The 16,070-nt window shown below is 41.6% G+C and overlaps 1 protein-coding gene across 5 annotated transcripts in view; it reads right to left on the bottom strand.

The window, feature by feature from the left end:
* LOC111217884 (regulating synaptic membrane exocytosis protein 1-like) overlaps positions 1–16,070 on the bottom strand; it is a 76,805-nt gene that overhangs the window by 28,994 nt on the left and 31,741 nt on the right. For all 5 annotated transcript variants that reach the window (XM_022739900.1, XM_022739902.1, XM_022739903.1 and 2 more), the window contains exons 3-8: positions 8,824–9,122; positions 7,359–8,260; positions 2,210–2,250; positions 1,711–1,821; positions 921–1,020; positions 165–288 (exon numbers count right to left, since the gene is read on the bottom strand). In XM_022739900.1, coding sequence (XP_022595621.1) covers positions 165–288; positions 921–1,020; positions 1,711–1,821; positions 2,210–2,250; positions 7,359–8,260; positions 8,824–9,122 — 1,577 coding nt within the window. The remainder of the gene's footprint in view (positions 1–164; positions 289–920; positions 1,021–1,710; positions 1,822–2,209; positions 2,251–7,358; positions 8,261–8,823; positions 9,123–16,070) is intronic.

Genomic DNA, 16,070 nt, shown 5'->3' with positions numbered 1-16,070 from the left:
ATGCTCTATACACTTTTCGCAAGAAGTTTTTGGACATAATTCGGTGGATAGAGCTTTTAGATAAAGGAAGGAAGAAATATCAAAAGTGTCTGTCAGAATAAAATCAGTGTCATCACTCAGGTATTTTAATTATAATTATTACATATTGATAACATTAATCTCACCCTATAGGTCTTGAAACAACTATTTCCACTTGGGGTTCGGCCTTTGATTCAAGGATAATGTTGTACACTTCTTTCTTGGTTGCTCCTGGCAACGACTTCCCGTTCCACTGCAGCACCTCGTCACCTGGAACCAGGTAGGCCAACACACAACACAATGATGATGCAGCCTGCAGCTCATCTTGCATTATGTCTGTCTATTAAGAGCCAGCTGCTAATAATTATATTTATATTATATTTCTTAAAGTCAAACTGAAATGTGAAAACAGGATAAAACATATATAATTGTACATATATGAGGAAACTGGTTCTTGGTTTCAAGCCTCTGGGTGGCGTTTCCCATGGCAACGAAACATCGCTAGAGGCATGGTGTCATCTCGTGTGATACACTAGAAGACTTGAGAACTCCATACTGTATATCCTATGAGTGTTGATAAAATACATTTTTACTAGCAAGCTAGGCTAACCAGTTTCCACTCTGAAAGTGGACACTCCACTTGCACTGTGGAAGCTAATTCACCTAGCTTGCTAACATCAGCACAGATTCCCACAAATGTGATTTAAATGACGGATAATATGGATTATATGAGGAGGGCGACGTGTTGCTGAGAGTTTTGATAGTTTGGTCATTTGCTGTCACCACCACAATGCTAATTTTCATTTCAGTTTGACTTTAAAAAAGCTTCTCAATGAAACTGTTACTGATACACAATGTACAGTAGCTCCTACACAGCAGCAATATGTTCAGTGGATTCGCACCTGCTCGTAGGTGTCCCACAACATCTGCCAGGCTGCCTTTCTTGACTTTGGTGATGAAGGCCCCAAGTCTTCCTGTCTCTGTCATCTTCCCTCCTACCACCTGCACACAAAGACGAGAATAGGAACAGAGGTGGATGACAGCAGTAATTGCTTGACAGCCATTATTATACCTACTTCTGCACAGTTGTCAAATACTTTTTACCTTTCAGGGTTTGCTACCCAGAACACCACAGCATTCACATGCATTACAAAACATTATTATTTCTGGATTGGAAAAATCATTTAATCCTTCACTTTCTTCCTCTCTTTACTCACCTCATCTGTACTCTATAACAGATCTCAAAGGGGCTATTTTTAAGTTTTCTCTGGCGGAGAATGTGGTTTCTTGCCGGAAGCAGGTGGTGGTGATTGTCGCTTGACAAGAGCTTTGGTCATTGTTGCATTTACAAGACAAAGGGTTATAATACGACCTCTGAGCAGTGCAATGTCTTCACGGCAGATTGGTGGCTACAGTGACTTGCCATCGGAAAGTGGGCTAGCTGGTGAGCGTGCTAACTTCAGAGAGATGTGATCAAGAGTTAACATTGGTGTTGCTCTCCACCTCTGAAGACAAGTCTTGAAGTAAAGGAATGAAATTTGATGCTGAACTTGCAACGTTTCTTCTAGACTGGTAAGAAAACAGCCGTTAATGCTAATGTTGGCTATGTAGCAATAGCAAAATTTACAAATCGCTCCTTTAAACGAATACTAAAAGAGTGATGAGGAAAATGAGGAATGATTTCCTGCTTACTTTTAGGCCGAGGAGGGAACCAGCCTCACGGGGCATAGCCGACCGCTTGCTTAGCGTGATGCGTCCAATCAGGTGGTCACCTTCTTTTGATGGCTGCCATGTAACTGGATGCTACAAGAACAATAGAGCAGTGAGAAAAGGAGACATTTATGAGGTATTATCAAGGTGGTAAGGAAGAATAAAGGAAGATTAGTGAAGAGTAATGGAGGGGGTGAGAAAAATAAAAAAAGGGACAGAGTAGGAAGAGGGAAGTGTAATAATGTTAATGTTAAATTTTGTTTTTCTAATACTGTTCTGCTGAGTAGGCTTTAATAGGCACGCAAATGCTTTCTTTAGATTACATGTGATTGTATGTGAATAAAACTGCAGTGATCCTATTTGTATTGATGATGTGTGTGTCTGTTTGTATGTGAGGAGTACATGTAGGTGCATGTGTGCTAAGTGGCCTGGGCAGTGGCACATTAGCACTCTGAATGTGTCAGGTTTTGCTGAAACTCACATGCCACACTGCAGGATCTAGAGGATGACAGTCCCAGTCACCTGCAGGCAGAGAGAGAAAGAGGGGGAAGTTAGTCACTCAGTCCAGCTTGTTAAGTGCAGTAAAAATCTACAGTTTATTATATTTTACAATCCCAAGATAGAACAGACTGGGAGAGAGATGTTATGTCTCAAATTAAATTAAAGAAAGACTGAATTTTGGCCGATGGTGTCAGGGCCTCACAAAACCCCAATCATCCATTTAATTATTTTAAGTTCTGTCACTTGACACCCCATATAAAACATGTAATTAGTTTATCTCCCCATCCTTATTGTACATCTTACCTACCTGGCACGCTGGGCCCCACAGTGCACAACCTACGTGTTTGGACTCCACACTGACTAACCCTATCCATCAATGTAAATGACAGTACTTTTTGTAATTTTACTGTTTCCACTACATTTTTACATTTTTACTCTTTCCACATACTTTTTTATGACTCCTGCAGGGGAGAGGATAGTCCAACAAAATCAAAATCTGTAATCTGTAATTTGAAGAGCGGTGAAGTGTTAAAGGCTGAAGTATATATAGTTCTTGTCATTCAGCTAAAAAAATCATTCATAATCAAAGTGACTCCCTGTGCTCCAAGACGGCCTGTTTCAAAACTGATGCCAGAGCCTGGACAGGGACAGAAACGCCAGTACTGTCAGAGTATCCCAACTCTCATTAACACTGACAGATGGTCAGTGAGAGTACAGGAGCTAAACCGGCCCAGCATCAGACCACTACACCACCACAGGAATAAGACAATAGCAGGATGACATCAGATGGAGATTTAAAAGACCTCAGGAGACTCTGAGGATCTTCAGCTTCAAGATAAGAGGAATGTCTGCGCCTGGCAGAGAGTGAGACAATGATTCAACCCAAGTTTCTGGCAAAAGAGAGCAGGAAGGGAGTGAATAGAGGTTAATGTTGATGAAAAACCAAGGAAGACATACACTGGTGTTTGTCAAAGACATGTGAAGTAATATTCAAGTAATATTCAAAGGGAATCAAATGGAAAGCGACTGCTCTTACAGGTTAGCCAGTGAGAGCATGTAGCAGCGCTGCTAATCTGAAATCTGAAAGTCCACTCAGAATGCCTTTAGAGGATAAATGCTGACTCCACAATTTAAACTGCTGAGTGGACCTTTAGGGTTTCAGAGGATGAACACACTGGGCAGATTACAAAATCTGAGCTGCTCCTCTAACTGATGCTACATCAAAGCATCAGCTCTTTGCAGGTATTAACGTAGTATTGTTCTTGATAAACAGTGTGTGTGTGTGTGTGTGTGTGTGTGTGTGTGTGTGTGTGTGTGTGTGTGTGTGTGTGTGTGTGTGTGTGTGTGTAAAAGGCTAAACAGACCACCATTATAAAAGAGAAGACACGTGAAGGTTTTAAAAATCTTTAAAAAAAACAACAACAACAACAACAACAACTTTCTCAGAACCTAGCAAAGTGATTTTTATTTGCATGATACCATCCCAATGTAAATGTAATTTTTTGTTTTTTTTCGTTTGTTCCCTTTTTCTCCCCATCTGACAGGTCAGTAAGACTGTGACTAAAATTTCCCACCATTCGCTAGTCTGTATTTCCAACATTCTTGTAACAAATTTTATGAACCGCAATGTCACAAAAATCTCATACACACTAACACACATCCTTGTTTTACTATACTTGTGGAGACCCATCATTGACATAATACATTCCCTTGCCCAATACAATAACATTGACCATCACAACTGACTGCCTAAGCCTAACCTGAACCAAAACCTAATTCTAACCCCCACTCCCAACAAGGCTGACAGACCCCACAAGTAAAGTGGGCTCCTGGTTTTCAAACCCCAAGAATATAGTAAAACAACACAAACAACACATCCAACTGCCCTTACAATGATGGTTTCAAACCAGAATTTCTCCATAGAAAGACATGTACAAACATAAACACACACAGCGTTAAGTGCAGCACCCTGGGATCCAGTGTCATCCCACTAGCAGACTTCCTCTTCTTACCACCTTGTTGTTTCCCTTTACTCCAAGAAGTAACCCAATTACATTTAATTACTACCTGCTCCCATTTGACTTCAAACACTGAGCCAAAGTTGCTGTGTCATTAAAACATCAGTCTGGGATATCTTACTCTGCTGTATCTGGTTAGATATAACTTATTGGGCAGAATGAGAAACCACACTGTAAAGACAGTTAACAATAATCCTGCTAAGAGCATTCTTAGAACATATAATCAACCGTTCATGCATGAATATTACATAACAATATCCTCTTATGCATCATGTCTGTTGTGCGATGAGTGTTTAAAAAAAGTCAAAGCTTGTAATCCACGCATGGCCTCCATGCTCATGTTCTGCATTGAATCCATCTATTTTACAAATTTTAACTTGTTAACAGCTGGCAGCTGTTTACAGTCTACTCTACATCAGTGCAGAATCTTCATTCTTCATTATGTTAGATAATGTCACATTTTACCATTACTAGGTCATCTTTGTGGACATAAAACTTCACTGGGCTTTTTCCTCTTACTGTAATTACCTTATGATGCTCACTAGTGGAGCCACTAAGCTTTTTTATGTGAACTACTAAATCAGCGATTATAATCCAGTCCATGATACTATCTGTGAAATCCCATCTACCTGATTTATAGCTTAAAACTAATAAAGCTCTTTGATTACAGGCACCAGGAGTAGAAATACTTACAAGTAATGATAAATCCAATGCAGTCTTTTACTGAAGCAGCTTTATAAAACTACCTGTACGTCATAAAAAATATAATCAACCTTTAAACCAGTTATTGCAGTTATACAGAACAGTGTCAGAGTTTTAACGTCTTATTTGACTGTCTTGATAATGTTTAAAAAAAAATAAATAAAGTAATGTTTTGTTTTCTCCTGGTGTCACTATAGGTCCCCTGATTTTCAGCCCAGCATTTCTCAGTGAGCTTAAACACAGGGCAACATTAAATTTAAAATGAGAGGAAGCTAACATTACAGTCCGCTATCTCTTTCTTATGTTCTTTGAATGGTGGCCTAATAATGATGGTTTCACAATGCAGGAAGTCACTTGACTCAATATTAATATCAAAAATCCTAATTCAGAATCAGGTTTTTTGCCAAGTAGTTTTTCACATGGAATTTTCTCTGGTGTTTTGGTCCATATCGATAAGTACAAAAAATAGAAAGATAAAGCAAGTCCTGCAAGTCAGGAAGCATAAATAGAAAATGTTCCAAAATATTTACAATACAAATATGAAAAATATTATATATATGAGTTATATATATATATATATATATATGTATATAAAACAATGTGACAGTGTGAAAAGGGGTCGCTAAATCTCTAGTCAAGTGTCATTAAACCATTGCAGAGGAAGAGGACCAGTCAAACCGCAAACAAACCAAGACAATGTGGAAGATGTGATGGAAATATGGCAATTATGTTTGTTTCATGTATTAATTTGAGGAAGGTTACGTCTTACAAAGGCACTTATCATTTAATAGTGAGGCTGTTACACTTAAATTATGAGGCGCTTTAACTGCAGGCACATAACATGAGGTTGTTTATCATGTCCCATAAACTTGTAACCCAGACGATGACATCAAAGCCCCTCTTGCAAACACTGTCACGTCTACACTTAAATATTGTCATCAGATGAGACCAACCCCAGTGAAACAACATCCCATAAAATGCAATTTCTTTTAAAAACAGAAAAAGAACACTTGACCCTGTGACACCATCTCACTTAACCCGATGGATCTATGTAGGGAAACATGCTGCACATTATCCTGCAAAACTTGCCTCATGCCACAGATGAGAGTAAAAGGAGACATCCTGTTTTGAGGCCCAGCTAGCTAAAGAGTGTTTAAAACAGCTAATAATCCCAATCCACACCATCTACCCATTACCAGTCCCTGAGTTATAGTAATCTGGATTAAAACATCTGGAACAGGCCCCTTCTGTGACCGGTGAGAGAGATAAGCTGATAGAGCACAGCTAGCCCTACCTACTGCCTCTTGAACTCAGACATTCTCACGTGGCTTATTTTAGCACGGCCCAGCATCGCCTCTGCCATAGCAGTGAGCTGCAAAATACACAGAAACCAAGAAACCACCAGTAACCATACAGCATGCAACCACAACCGGGCTTGATTTTAGCTGGTGGTCCATAGTTGGCCGTAGTGCAGCTGGCTGTTTGCGAAGCATTACGTAGCAAGCGAGCCACTGACCTAATTCCACAAATCTGCTGGCCTAAATCACAGGAACTCTCCAAATAAATGAGAGCTGTCCTGGGAGCAGCAGGGTTTAGCCACAGCGCAGAGGTGTAGATGACACACAGGGATAGTAATGCACTGTGTGCTGGGTGGGTGCTTCATCCTATCACTTATCGTATAGTTTTACAGTCCGAAATTAGAATGTGTTGGTATTAGAATAATCTTACCAGCCAAAATATCTCACGCTTTTTTTCTTTTTTCTTTTTTTTTTTTTTTTTTTTTTTTTTTTTTGCACATTATCGTAATTCTACTACCAAGCCTATTTTAGAAGCTGGGGCCATGAGAATATGGCCATAAAGTGTGGGAAGGTGGAAGACATTAAATGGAAAGGAGCTTTATCATGATATTCTTCCTTTACCTATATGTTTTAGGATAACTGAATCTTTCATCTGAATAACAGTTCTTTTACAGGTTAAAATTATTATTATTATCCAATTATTATCTCAAGAGTATAAGTATAATATAATTATAAGAAAACTTGTTACAACTGTGTTTCTAATCGTGGCCACACCACACTGTGTATACAGTAGGTGATACAGTCCGAGAGTCCTCTTATCAATGATGAGAAGACAAACAATGTAGATGAATCCAGGTCTTTTATAATTCATGTAGGCAGAATGCGGATCATGTGTATGTTAAGGATGAGCATGTGAGGTACGTAAGAACTGCAGCAGCTTATTATCAACTTTTGGTGAGTAGCAAAAAAACAGCAAGACAGCGAGGCAGCTTCAACAAACAACTATAAGCAACAGTGTCTAATGGAGGGAAATGGATGAGAGCAAACAATGTAAGGTGCAAGTTGGGATCGATTTAGCTTAGTAAACTAGTGGAGTAAGTACATGACTGACCTTTCTCGCTGACGCTTTCCATGTCCACGTCCTCACAGCTGGTGTACTCGGGCGTGGAGCCGCCCTCCTCCTCTGAGCTGCTGATGGACATCTGCCTCTTGTTGACTCCGCGCTTGCTCTTGTATGACCGTGGAGGGGGCGGCCGCAAAGACTCCGACTGGTCCGAGCTCTGGGAGTCCTTCCTCAGCAGGTTATCCCCACCTTTGTCCCTTGGTGTCCGTGTTGTACCAGGTTCTAGGCGGCCCTTGTTCGGACCCCAGTCTGGAGGCACCGGTCCCCCAGGTTGGGGCCCTGATCTCAATCCACCTCCAGAAGGCGGAGGCCCCCCTCCTACCCCCACGGTCCTATCCACAGAGTAGGCTCGGTGGTTCTCCAGGATGGCCTTGCGGTCTCCCTCCCCACCTCCGCCCCTCCTGGCCAGACGGTTTTCAGGCACCTCACCTGCGCTGCCTCCTCCACCTCCTCCTTCACCAGGTCCCAGTCCAACCTCATTGATCGCCAGATCACTGTGTCGCCGTTCGTGGCGTACCTTGGACACCTTAGCGTGCATGCGCATCTCCTGCTCCTCCTTTTGTGGTTTCACTGGGTATCGGGCCAGGTTGGGGTCACTACGGTAACGATTCTGGAACTCCTCCTCACGGCGCTGCCGCTCCCTCTGCTCCTCGTCCTCTGGCCGTCTCCGGTGTGTTTCTGCACGACCCAAGTCCTCCCCATCCTCGTAGTCCTGAGAATGGATCTTCTCCAGCCTCCGTCCATCACCCAGCCGTCTTTCTCCTCTGTCCCCAGGGCCCACCCGCTCATCCAGGGATGACTGAGACGGCAACTTCCCAGCAGGTCTCCTGCCACTACCACGCCCCATGCCTCCCTTACCATTTTGTTCATGGAGGGAAACCGGCCTTTTCCTGTATGAGAAGATGATTCGTTATACCAGTGTAGTCTGCAGACACAGACACAAGCACAGGTGCATCATTTCCACGACAACAGCTGAGCACTGTTGGATTTTGTAATATGGATAAAATGCTGAGAAGAGAAATATCCTTTCTATATTTGTAAAACCTTGCTTCAGTCACTTTTAGATGAACAGATCAAACAGTGATGAATGCTTACCTAACTCACCCACCAAATGAAAACAAAGGGATTGAATCAAAGACCTCTCAAGACTAAAACCTCTGACCTAGCTTCTCCACTGGTTAAGCTAGAGCAGACACAGATCTAATTTTTTTTTTTTTTACCACAGGGATTAAAAAAAACAACAGCAGCTTCAGCTAATATACCAGAAAAATGGATCCTCAGCCCCGAAGCAGTGCTAGCTTTCTCTGTTTTAGAGAAATATTCTCCAATTCCCATCATGTTAATGAAATAAGGTACAGATTGTACATGTAAAACCTCCACCAGTGGCAGCTCCTGCAGCATACAGATTAAATGCATCACAGAAGCTGTGTTTGTGTGTATTCTGATGCCTTACTTTTCTCTGGGTGGTTCACTCTGGGAGCGAGAGCTAGGCATGATGTCAGCACCCTTGGGAGCAGTGATACCAGTGGGCGGCTGTGTCCCGTCTGGCCCCGCGCTGGTCTTGGTGCTGGAAGGCGGGGCTTGGGACCTGGAGCGCAGTAGCTTCCTGTCCCGTTGGGCCTCACCTCCCGTGGCTGGGTCGTTCAAGGAGGTGCCCAGGCTCCCCGGCCGCACCCCTGACTCCGAAAACCATTCTCCTGATTTGGTGAGAATCTCCTGCTGCTTACGGCACAGGTTGCATACCCACATTACCTACAGGGGTTAAAAAGACAAACGTGTTTGCAAGCTGGGTTCAGCAGCACTCGAGAATAACAATAAACAAATGGAATAATTCATAAAAAAAAGTGTTTAGGCATGCCTGTGATATACAGATCTGTGGGACTGTCAACATTTACACAACACAAATTACTTTTATTGAACACTGAACCAAACAAATGCAGAAGTATTCATTTTATGCGAGACAGATACAGCTTCTCCTAAAAGCCTCGTTGTGTCTATCATGTTTCACAAACGCCTGCTTCCATACAATAAGTGGCGGCAGCTCATCTTTACAAAATGGAAAAAAAAAATCTTGGTATTCCCCCACATGCTTTTCCCTCCTTCCTTTGCTACAGCTTATCAAATATTAAAGAGCACTCAGATATGACAGACTGTGCTGTTTTACCATTTCAACATCATCAGTGAATACAGCTGTGCAAAGGCTATCATATGATCTGTACTGCTTTTTCTTTTTTTTTAAACTACAGAAACCTCTTTAGAAGCTGTGTTTCACCTGCCCTGTGGCTCTAATGTTGTCAGTTTTATGACAATAAAATAAGCACTGATTAAGCCGATGATAGCCGATTAATAAAAATTACTGCTTTCAGATTGATCCAATAGGCTTATATTATTATATTATATATCATATGTCAATTTAGAGGACTACAAAGAGTAGTTGAATGAGAGAAATTGAACTGTAAATTGCATTGTTCTGTATATATATGTATTGTTTTATCTCAAAGGAGGAATATTAACATGTTTCTGGTCAGTGCATCGTCTTTGCACATGCAGCCAGTGGTTTCCTGTGATTTAGACTCTAAAAGTGTGTAAAATGCACCATTACAAATGGAAAATTGATGATCTGAGACATGTACAGAAGCATTGATAAAATTAGATTCTTCAGCCTCTAAATGACAACAGCATATACTCACATGTGGCCATGGCTACTGAATATCACCTCACTTCGACAGCACAAAAACAGGATTTATCTCCCTCCGTATTTATAATCCCAGCGGTTTATATTTCCAGAGAATAAATCCAAAACAAGGGGAAACACAGTCGTCCCTTATATTCCACCTAGGAATCACGGCACAAGTTAAAAACAGAGCACCTCTGGGACCTTTAGTAAACCCCAAAAATACTGCTCCTTGATGGCCAGTGGGATGGACCGTTAGCAATCAGTTTAGCAGTTAGCAGTTAGCCTTCAGCGCGCACATTCATCTTGGCCTGATTGAATCCTAGTTGGCGCATGTCCAGACTAATCTAAAGTAAATCCACTGCCTGCACGACCCACAGCTGTCAGGCAGCCGCCCAGCTACACACTACAGTCTCTTTCTCTCTCTGTCTTTCTCCACCTCTTTACCTCAGCTGAGGGGCAACAGATTACCACTGGCCAGTAATCCTTTCAGCTCCTCACCATTATTCAACTCATCATCAGCTACGCACACCAGCTCACAATCATAACTTCTAACCTATAGTGCCCCCATCCTCCATCATCCCCCTCAGACAGAACTACACAGGTTCACTGTTCTTTCCCAGTGCGGGATGGGATATCCGCTATTTTATGCGCAGTAAAATTTACTGAAACAAACGTGTCGATTGGACCTCTCACATTTCAGCCAAATGGAAATAGTCAAACCATTCTTCACACCTCTAAACTGCTGAAGCAATTTTCAGCTCTTTAATATGAAGCCCTACAGCATGAGCTACTGAAAATCTTGATTCTGGGGGCTATATGATGTGGCCAGTCTTTTTCAATACCTTGCTTTGAAGAATTTAAACATGTTTTGTTATAAAAACCCTTTTTGACATTTTATGCAAACCTTTGATATTTGACAGTTTTCAATAACTGGTGCTATGGACACATTTCACATGGTACGCTTAATACTAAAAAAGTATCTCAATCAGAGACACTATAAGGACACTAACTGACCTTACAGCTAATGTTAATTCACTTATATACTTATATTAATTAATTAATGAAAACTATGACTAAATATGTTCGTCAATTACCTTTTCTTCCTTGACTAAGACGAGATAATGACGATACTGCACCTATGTCATTAAACGCTAACTGTGTCTATATCAACATGCAATATCGCTGATGAAAACAGGGAAGACTAAAACGTTATATAAAAATTATTAACTTTACCAAAATCTCATGCTGCATTTGTCATATCTGGACTACACTGGCCACAGCACACAGTCAGCGCAGCATGGAGCACAGTGAGGAATAACTTGGCACGGATATTTTTTTTCCTTTGTTAACACTGATCTCAGATCTTTTATTCATTTTTATTTTTTAATGCAAGCAGATAGCAATTGGTGTGTGTACAGTATTTTCAATTTTATTAGATTAACTACTTTTATTTCCATTGTTCAAAAGGTAGGTTTGTACCTTGGGTAATAAAAAAGTAGTTTCAGAACATTTGATTGTGTGTGCACTGTCATTGTTTTATAACAGTTAGTATAACTGTGAGTATTGGGCCCCGAGGGCCGGTTGTCGATTGGATCAAAATAAATATGCAAATTCGAACATGTTCAATGCGTAGATGTATTCCTTACATTGATAGCATCAGACCAATAGACCAGACACTTTCTGCAAAGCTGCATTCTTACTCATCCAACCTGTATATTTCATCGGATAATAAGATCAAAATTGACTAAAATGAAAAGCAATTATTGGTTTTAGCTAAATTAGATTGACTGAAATATTCAATATCATCTGATGACTAAAAGGACTCAAATAGTTACAGTTTTCGAGGCGGGATCAATACCAAGACTAAATTTAAAAAAAAAAAAATACAGTTAGTTTATTTTGCTAGTCACTGCCAATGCAGAGAAGGATATGTTCTAATCCACTAGCTTAATCCCTGAATTAGAGCATCATATAGAAAAACGCACATCACAGGACGACTGTTCATGTCCCACTTTGTTCTCAAACCAAAGGAGAATGGTACGCCTTCATATGTTTGTTATGTGCTGCAAGGCCTACACTTTATAGTGAACAATAAAGTTATAGAACACATGGGCATGCACACACACACACAACCACACACACACACAGGATATAATACATATAATCCTTTACTGGTGTGATTGTGCTCAGTGTTCCTGAATAGCCTGAAAGATACTGAAGGGGGAATTAATTATGTGTGTGTGTGTGTGTTTGTTTATGTACATAAGATGCAGAAACACCACCCTATAGTGTGTGTGAGACACATGCATGTATGTGCAGTGGTGCTCGCTGCCAGGCCAGCCAGAGCGTGATGTCAGAGCCTCAGTTAAACCAACCAATCAGCTGCATCCGTCCAGAGGCAGCCCACTCTAGTGTCACCTCGAGTTCCTCTCACTGCCTCACTGCTGTGGAGCGCGATGTGCTGTGAGAATGTGTTTGTGTGTGTGCGCAGATATGTGTACAGTATGTATATGTAGGACATTTCTGAAGCCTTCTTGCCTAGAAGAGCGTGGCGTGGGCGACTGCCTGAAGGCAAGATGTGTGTGTGTGTGTGTGTATGTATGTATGTGTGTGTGTGTGTTTGTGTTTGTGTGTGGAGAATAAGCAGTGCCATCTCTGTCATGTAATAATGTCAACCTCCTTCTGCCTAAAAAATGTGCTTCTCCATGGTAACCAAATCACCGAGAAGAGCTAGTGAGAGAAAGCTCCGTGTGTGTGTGTGTGTGTATGTGTGTGTGTGCCTGTAAAACTGAGAAAGAAACAGAGTGTGTATCAGTACTGAACAATGACAGCAGAGAAACCTAAAAAAAAGCAGAAGTACCATAAAGATATATAGACCCCTGTCCCCCTTTTCTTTATTTTTTTGCTCATTTTGTTTTCCTTTTCTGTCATCCTGTCTTTTCCTCTCCTTTCATTTGCTCTCCCTTTTCTTCCTCCCCTCTCCTTTCTGTCCTTTCCTTTACTTCTCTTGCCTTTCCTGTTTGTTTCCTTTTATTTCTCTTCATCTTTCCCTTGTCATTTATTTCCTTTCCCTTCCCTTTCTCTTTTATTTCCCATACTCTCCTCTCTCCCTTAATGTCTTCTGTCTCCTTGCTTTCCTTCCCCTCTTTATTTCCTCTCCCCTCTTTTCCTTTCCATTTATGTTGTTTCTTGCTTTGTGTTCCCTTTCCCTTGCTCTCCTCTCCCCTTTTCCCTCCCTATCCTCTCCTTCCTTTCCCCTCATCTCCTTGCTTTTGCTTTTCTCCCTTTATTTTCTTTTCCATCTTTGATTCTTTTCCTCTCCTCCCCTCTTGTTTTCGTCCCCTCCTCTCTCTTTTTCCTTTCCATTTCCTCCGCTCCACTCTTTTCATTTCCTCTCTGATTTCCTTCTTACTTTCCTTTTCTATCTCCTCACCTTCCAGCTCAGCTGACACACCTGGCTGACTTTACAAATGAAGACACCACACACCTGTCACTCACACTTCTCTATCCCCCAGCTCCTTCCCTTCATCCCCCACCGCCAGCACCGCTCCAACCATCTGCTGACAAAACGGCGAAGGCGTGCCCTGCCACAGCTCTGCCAGCAGCAGCAACAGCCTTCAACAGCAGTTCACAGAACAGCATTCATTTAGGCCTGAATTGTGTGAACATCAGCTTTTCCTTAAATGGGCAGAATAGATGGGAGCCTTGGGGGTGGCGGAGCAGTGGGGAGGGGGTGGTTGGCTTTCAGTCAGCGTGTGTGACCCCGCCCTCAACACACACACACACACGCACACAGACACACACACACACACACCTCAACAGAATGACATATGAGGCAGCACTGGGTGTAAACTGCCATCGTTTAGGGAATGGTAAATCCTGAATGGTGGGAAGAAAGACGGCCGCAAAAGACATAATGCTCCATTTCCTCTAATAAGGTGATAGATCAACTCTGAAAGCAGGAGGGCATTCAGTGGCGAGGACGGCTGAAAGAAAAGCAGAGCTGTTGTGGCTCTAAATCCACACTGCTTTTACATTTCTGATCACAGAATCATGGAGAAGACTCTTTCATCTCTCTACATCACCACTCCTGAAGCAATTTATGAAGACAACTTCAATCCTTATTATCGATGTCCGTCTGTGACCTCAGTGCAGATGTTACTCCATGATTTGGTCACACAGCGTCTCCTACACAAACCTTTGAGGAAAAATCTAAACTTGAATTTTTACCAGCAGTTGGTTGTATCTTTCAAACTATTTTCATGATCTCTCTTTCATGAGATATCAAGTGTTGAGAGTGACAAGGTTTTTTCTATATATATCATATTAAAAACATATACAAAAGCATATTTTTGTATTGTCCTTTATTAGACAGTTAACAGCAGGGAGATGACCAGGGTTGGGTCTTGAAACCCATTATCAATGTGGCGCCGGTTCTTATACAGCCATAACGAATCAAAATGCAGATTTCAGTGCCACTTAAATGCCTGAACTGTCGGTGTTTTGAAATGTACGTTACAGACAACAGAAACCTCACGTGCTATCACCAGCCTACCGTTAGCTATTACCTATGATGAACATGCTTGAAATGCCAAAAACCGAAACAAACCAAAATGTGGCTGTATTTCACTCGAAATGATTCCAACACCGCGACGTGCAATTTAAAACAATTGTGTGTAAAGGGGGAACACTTCAACTTCAATGAAGCATCTAGTAACACAGAGGAGGATGAACCATATTCGACAGCTTGTATGACCCCAAGCCAAGCATGGCAGGTGGGCATCCCTGGCTCCAGCTATGGGATGATGACAGCCGCCTTTCCTGAGGTTAGTAATGCAATGCTGTTTGCAAGTCTTGCATTTAATAAAAAAACTAACAAGTTATCAAATTATTGGCAATTAAAAAAGCTGTTGTTGACCACTGTTTTGTGATCATTTTTTAAGTAATTGGTTCAGGTACTGTTTAGGCACCAATACAGTTTTAAAAGTATTGGTTTTTTTTCATCGGTACCCAACCCTAGAGATGACAGTAACCCAAACCCTGTAAGCCATCAGGGAGCAAATGATGCCACCAACGCCAACAGTTTCAAAACCACTTCATCTGAAGATAAAACTGAACATGAGCAGAAACTGAAATGTCGGTTTTACTCCCTCATTCCTCAGGAAAACAGTACACATGATTACAGTGAGTAGGGTAGGTCATAGAAGTAAGTATAATAAGTAATAATTTTACTGTTTGCTTAACCTGTATCTCTCTGACTGTTTGTGTCACTTGCCCTTCCCCCATCTGGCCCTTTTTAGTGATGATGCCTAATTTCAGCAATGAAATTGGCAAGTGAGGATGTTAGCTGGGCTTTGAATTCATATGTAGGCTTTCACTTTTCACTCATGACTTTTCAGTGAGGATGATAATAATAGGAGCAGCAACAGTATTACAAAGCACTTCACAACATTAAAAGGTTCATTTTGAGAATGTTGCTTTTGGCTTTTGCCAGATCCAGTCAAGGAGGTCCTATTATTAGACATACAAGCCTTACATGAAGGCCAGAGTGGTTGTCATCAATTGTCAGTCTTATGAACACATGATATGTTGGTAGGTACACAGGAAGAGAGAGAGAAGAGAAAGAGAATAGGGACAGATAATGAAAGAGGGGGATAAAAAGTTAAATGGAGATGCTTTAGGATGGACAGAAGAGAAAGCACAAAGAGAGAGAGAGAGAGAGAGAGAGAGAGAGAGAGAGAGAGAGTGTTACAGAGGCCCGCTACAGAGACAGTACTGTATAACAGGAGAGGAGTGGAGTGTGAGGAGGAGGAGGAGGAAGCGGAGGAGGAGGAGGAGGAGGAGGAGAGAGCAGTGGGTTAGTCATCTAGTACTGAGAAACATGATTGAGATTATGCAGTGCATCCTCCCTTCCAGTAAAAAGTGCAGTGTCAGCTTGATGCAGTAAGCGAGCAAGACTCTGTATGAATGTATCAGTGTGAATCTGAGCATGTGTGTCTATAGGTGTCTTCAGACTACACAAG

The sequence above is a fragment of the Seriola dumerili genome, unplaced genomic scaffold (genome assembly GCF_002260705.1).
Source record: "Seriola dumerili isolate Sdu_G_001 unplaced genomic scaffold, Sdu_1.0 BDQW01000050.1, whole genome shotgun sequence".
NCBI classification, from domain to species: Eukaryota; Metazoa; Chordata; class Actinopteri; order Carangiformes; family Carangidae; genus Seriola; species Seriola dumerili.
The sequence above is the reverse complement of the archived record's forward strand: the minus strand, read 5'-3'. Positions and strand labels throughout refer to the sequence as shown.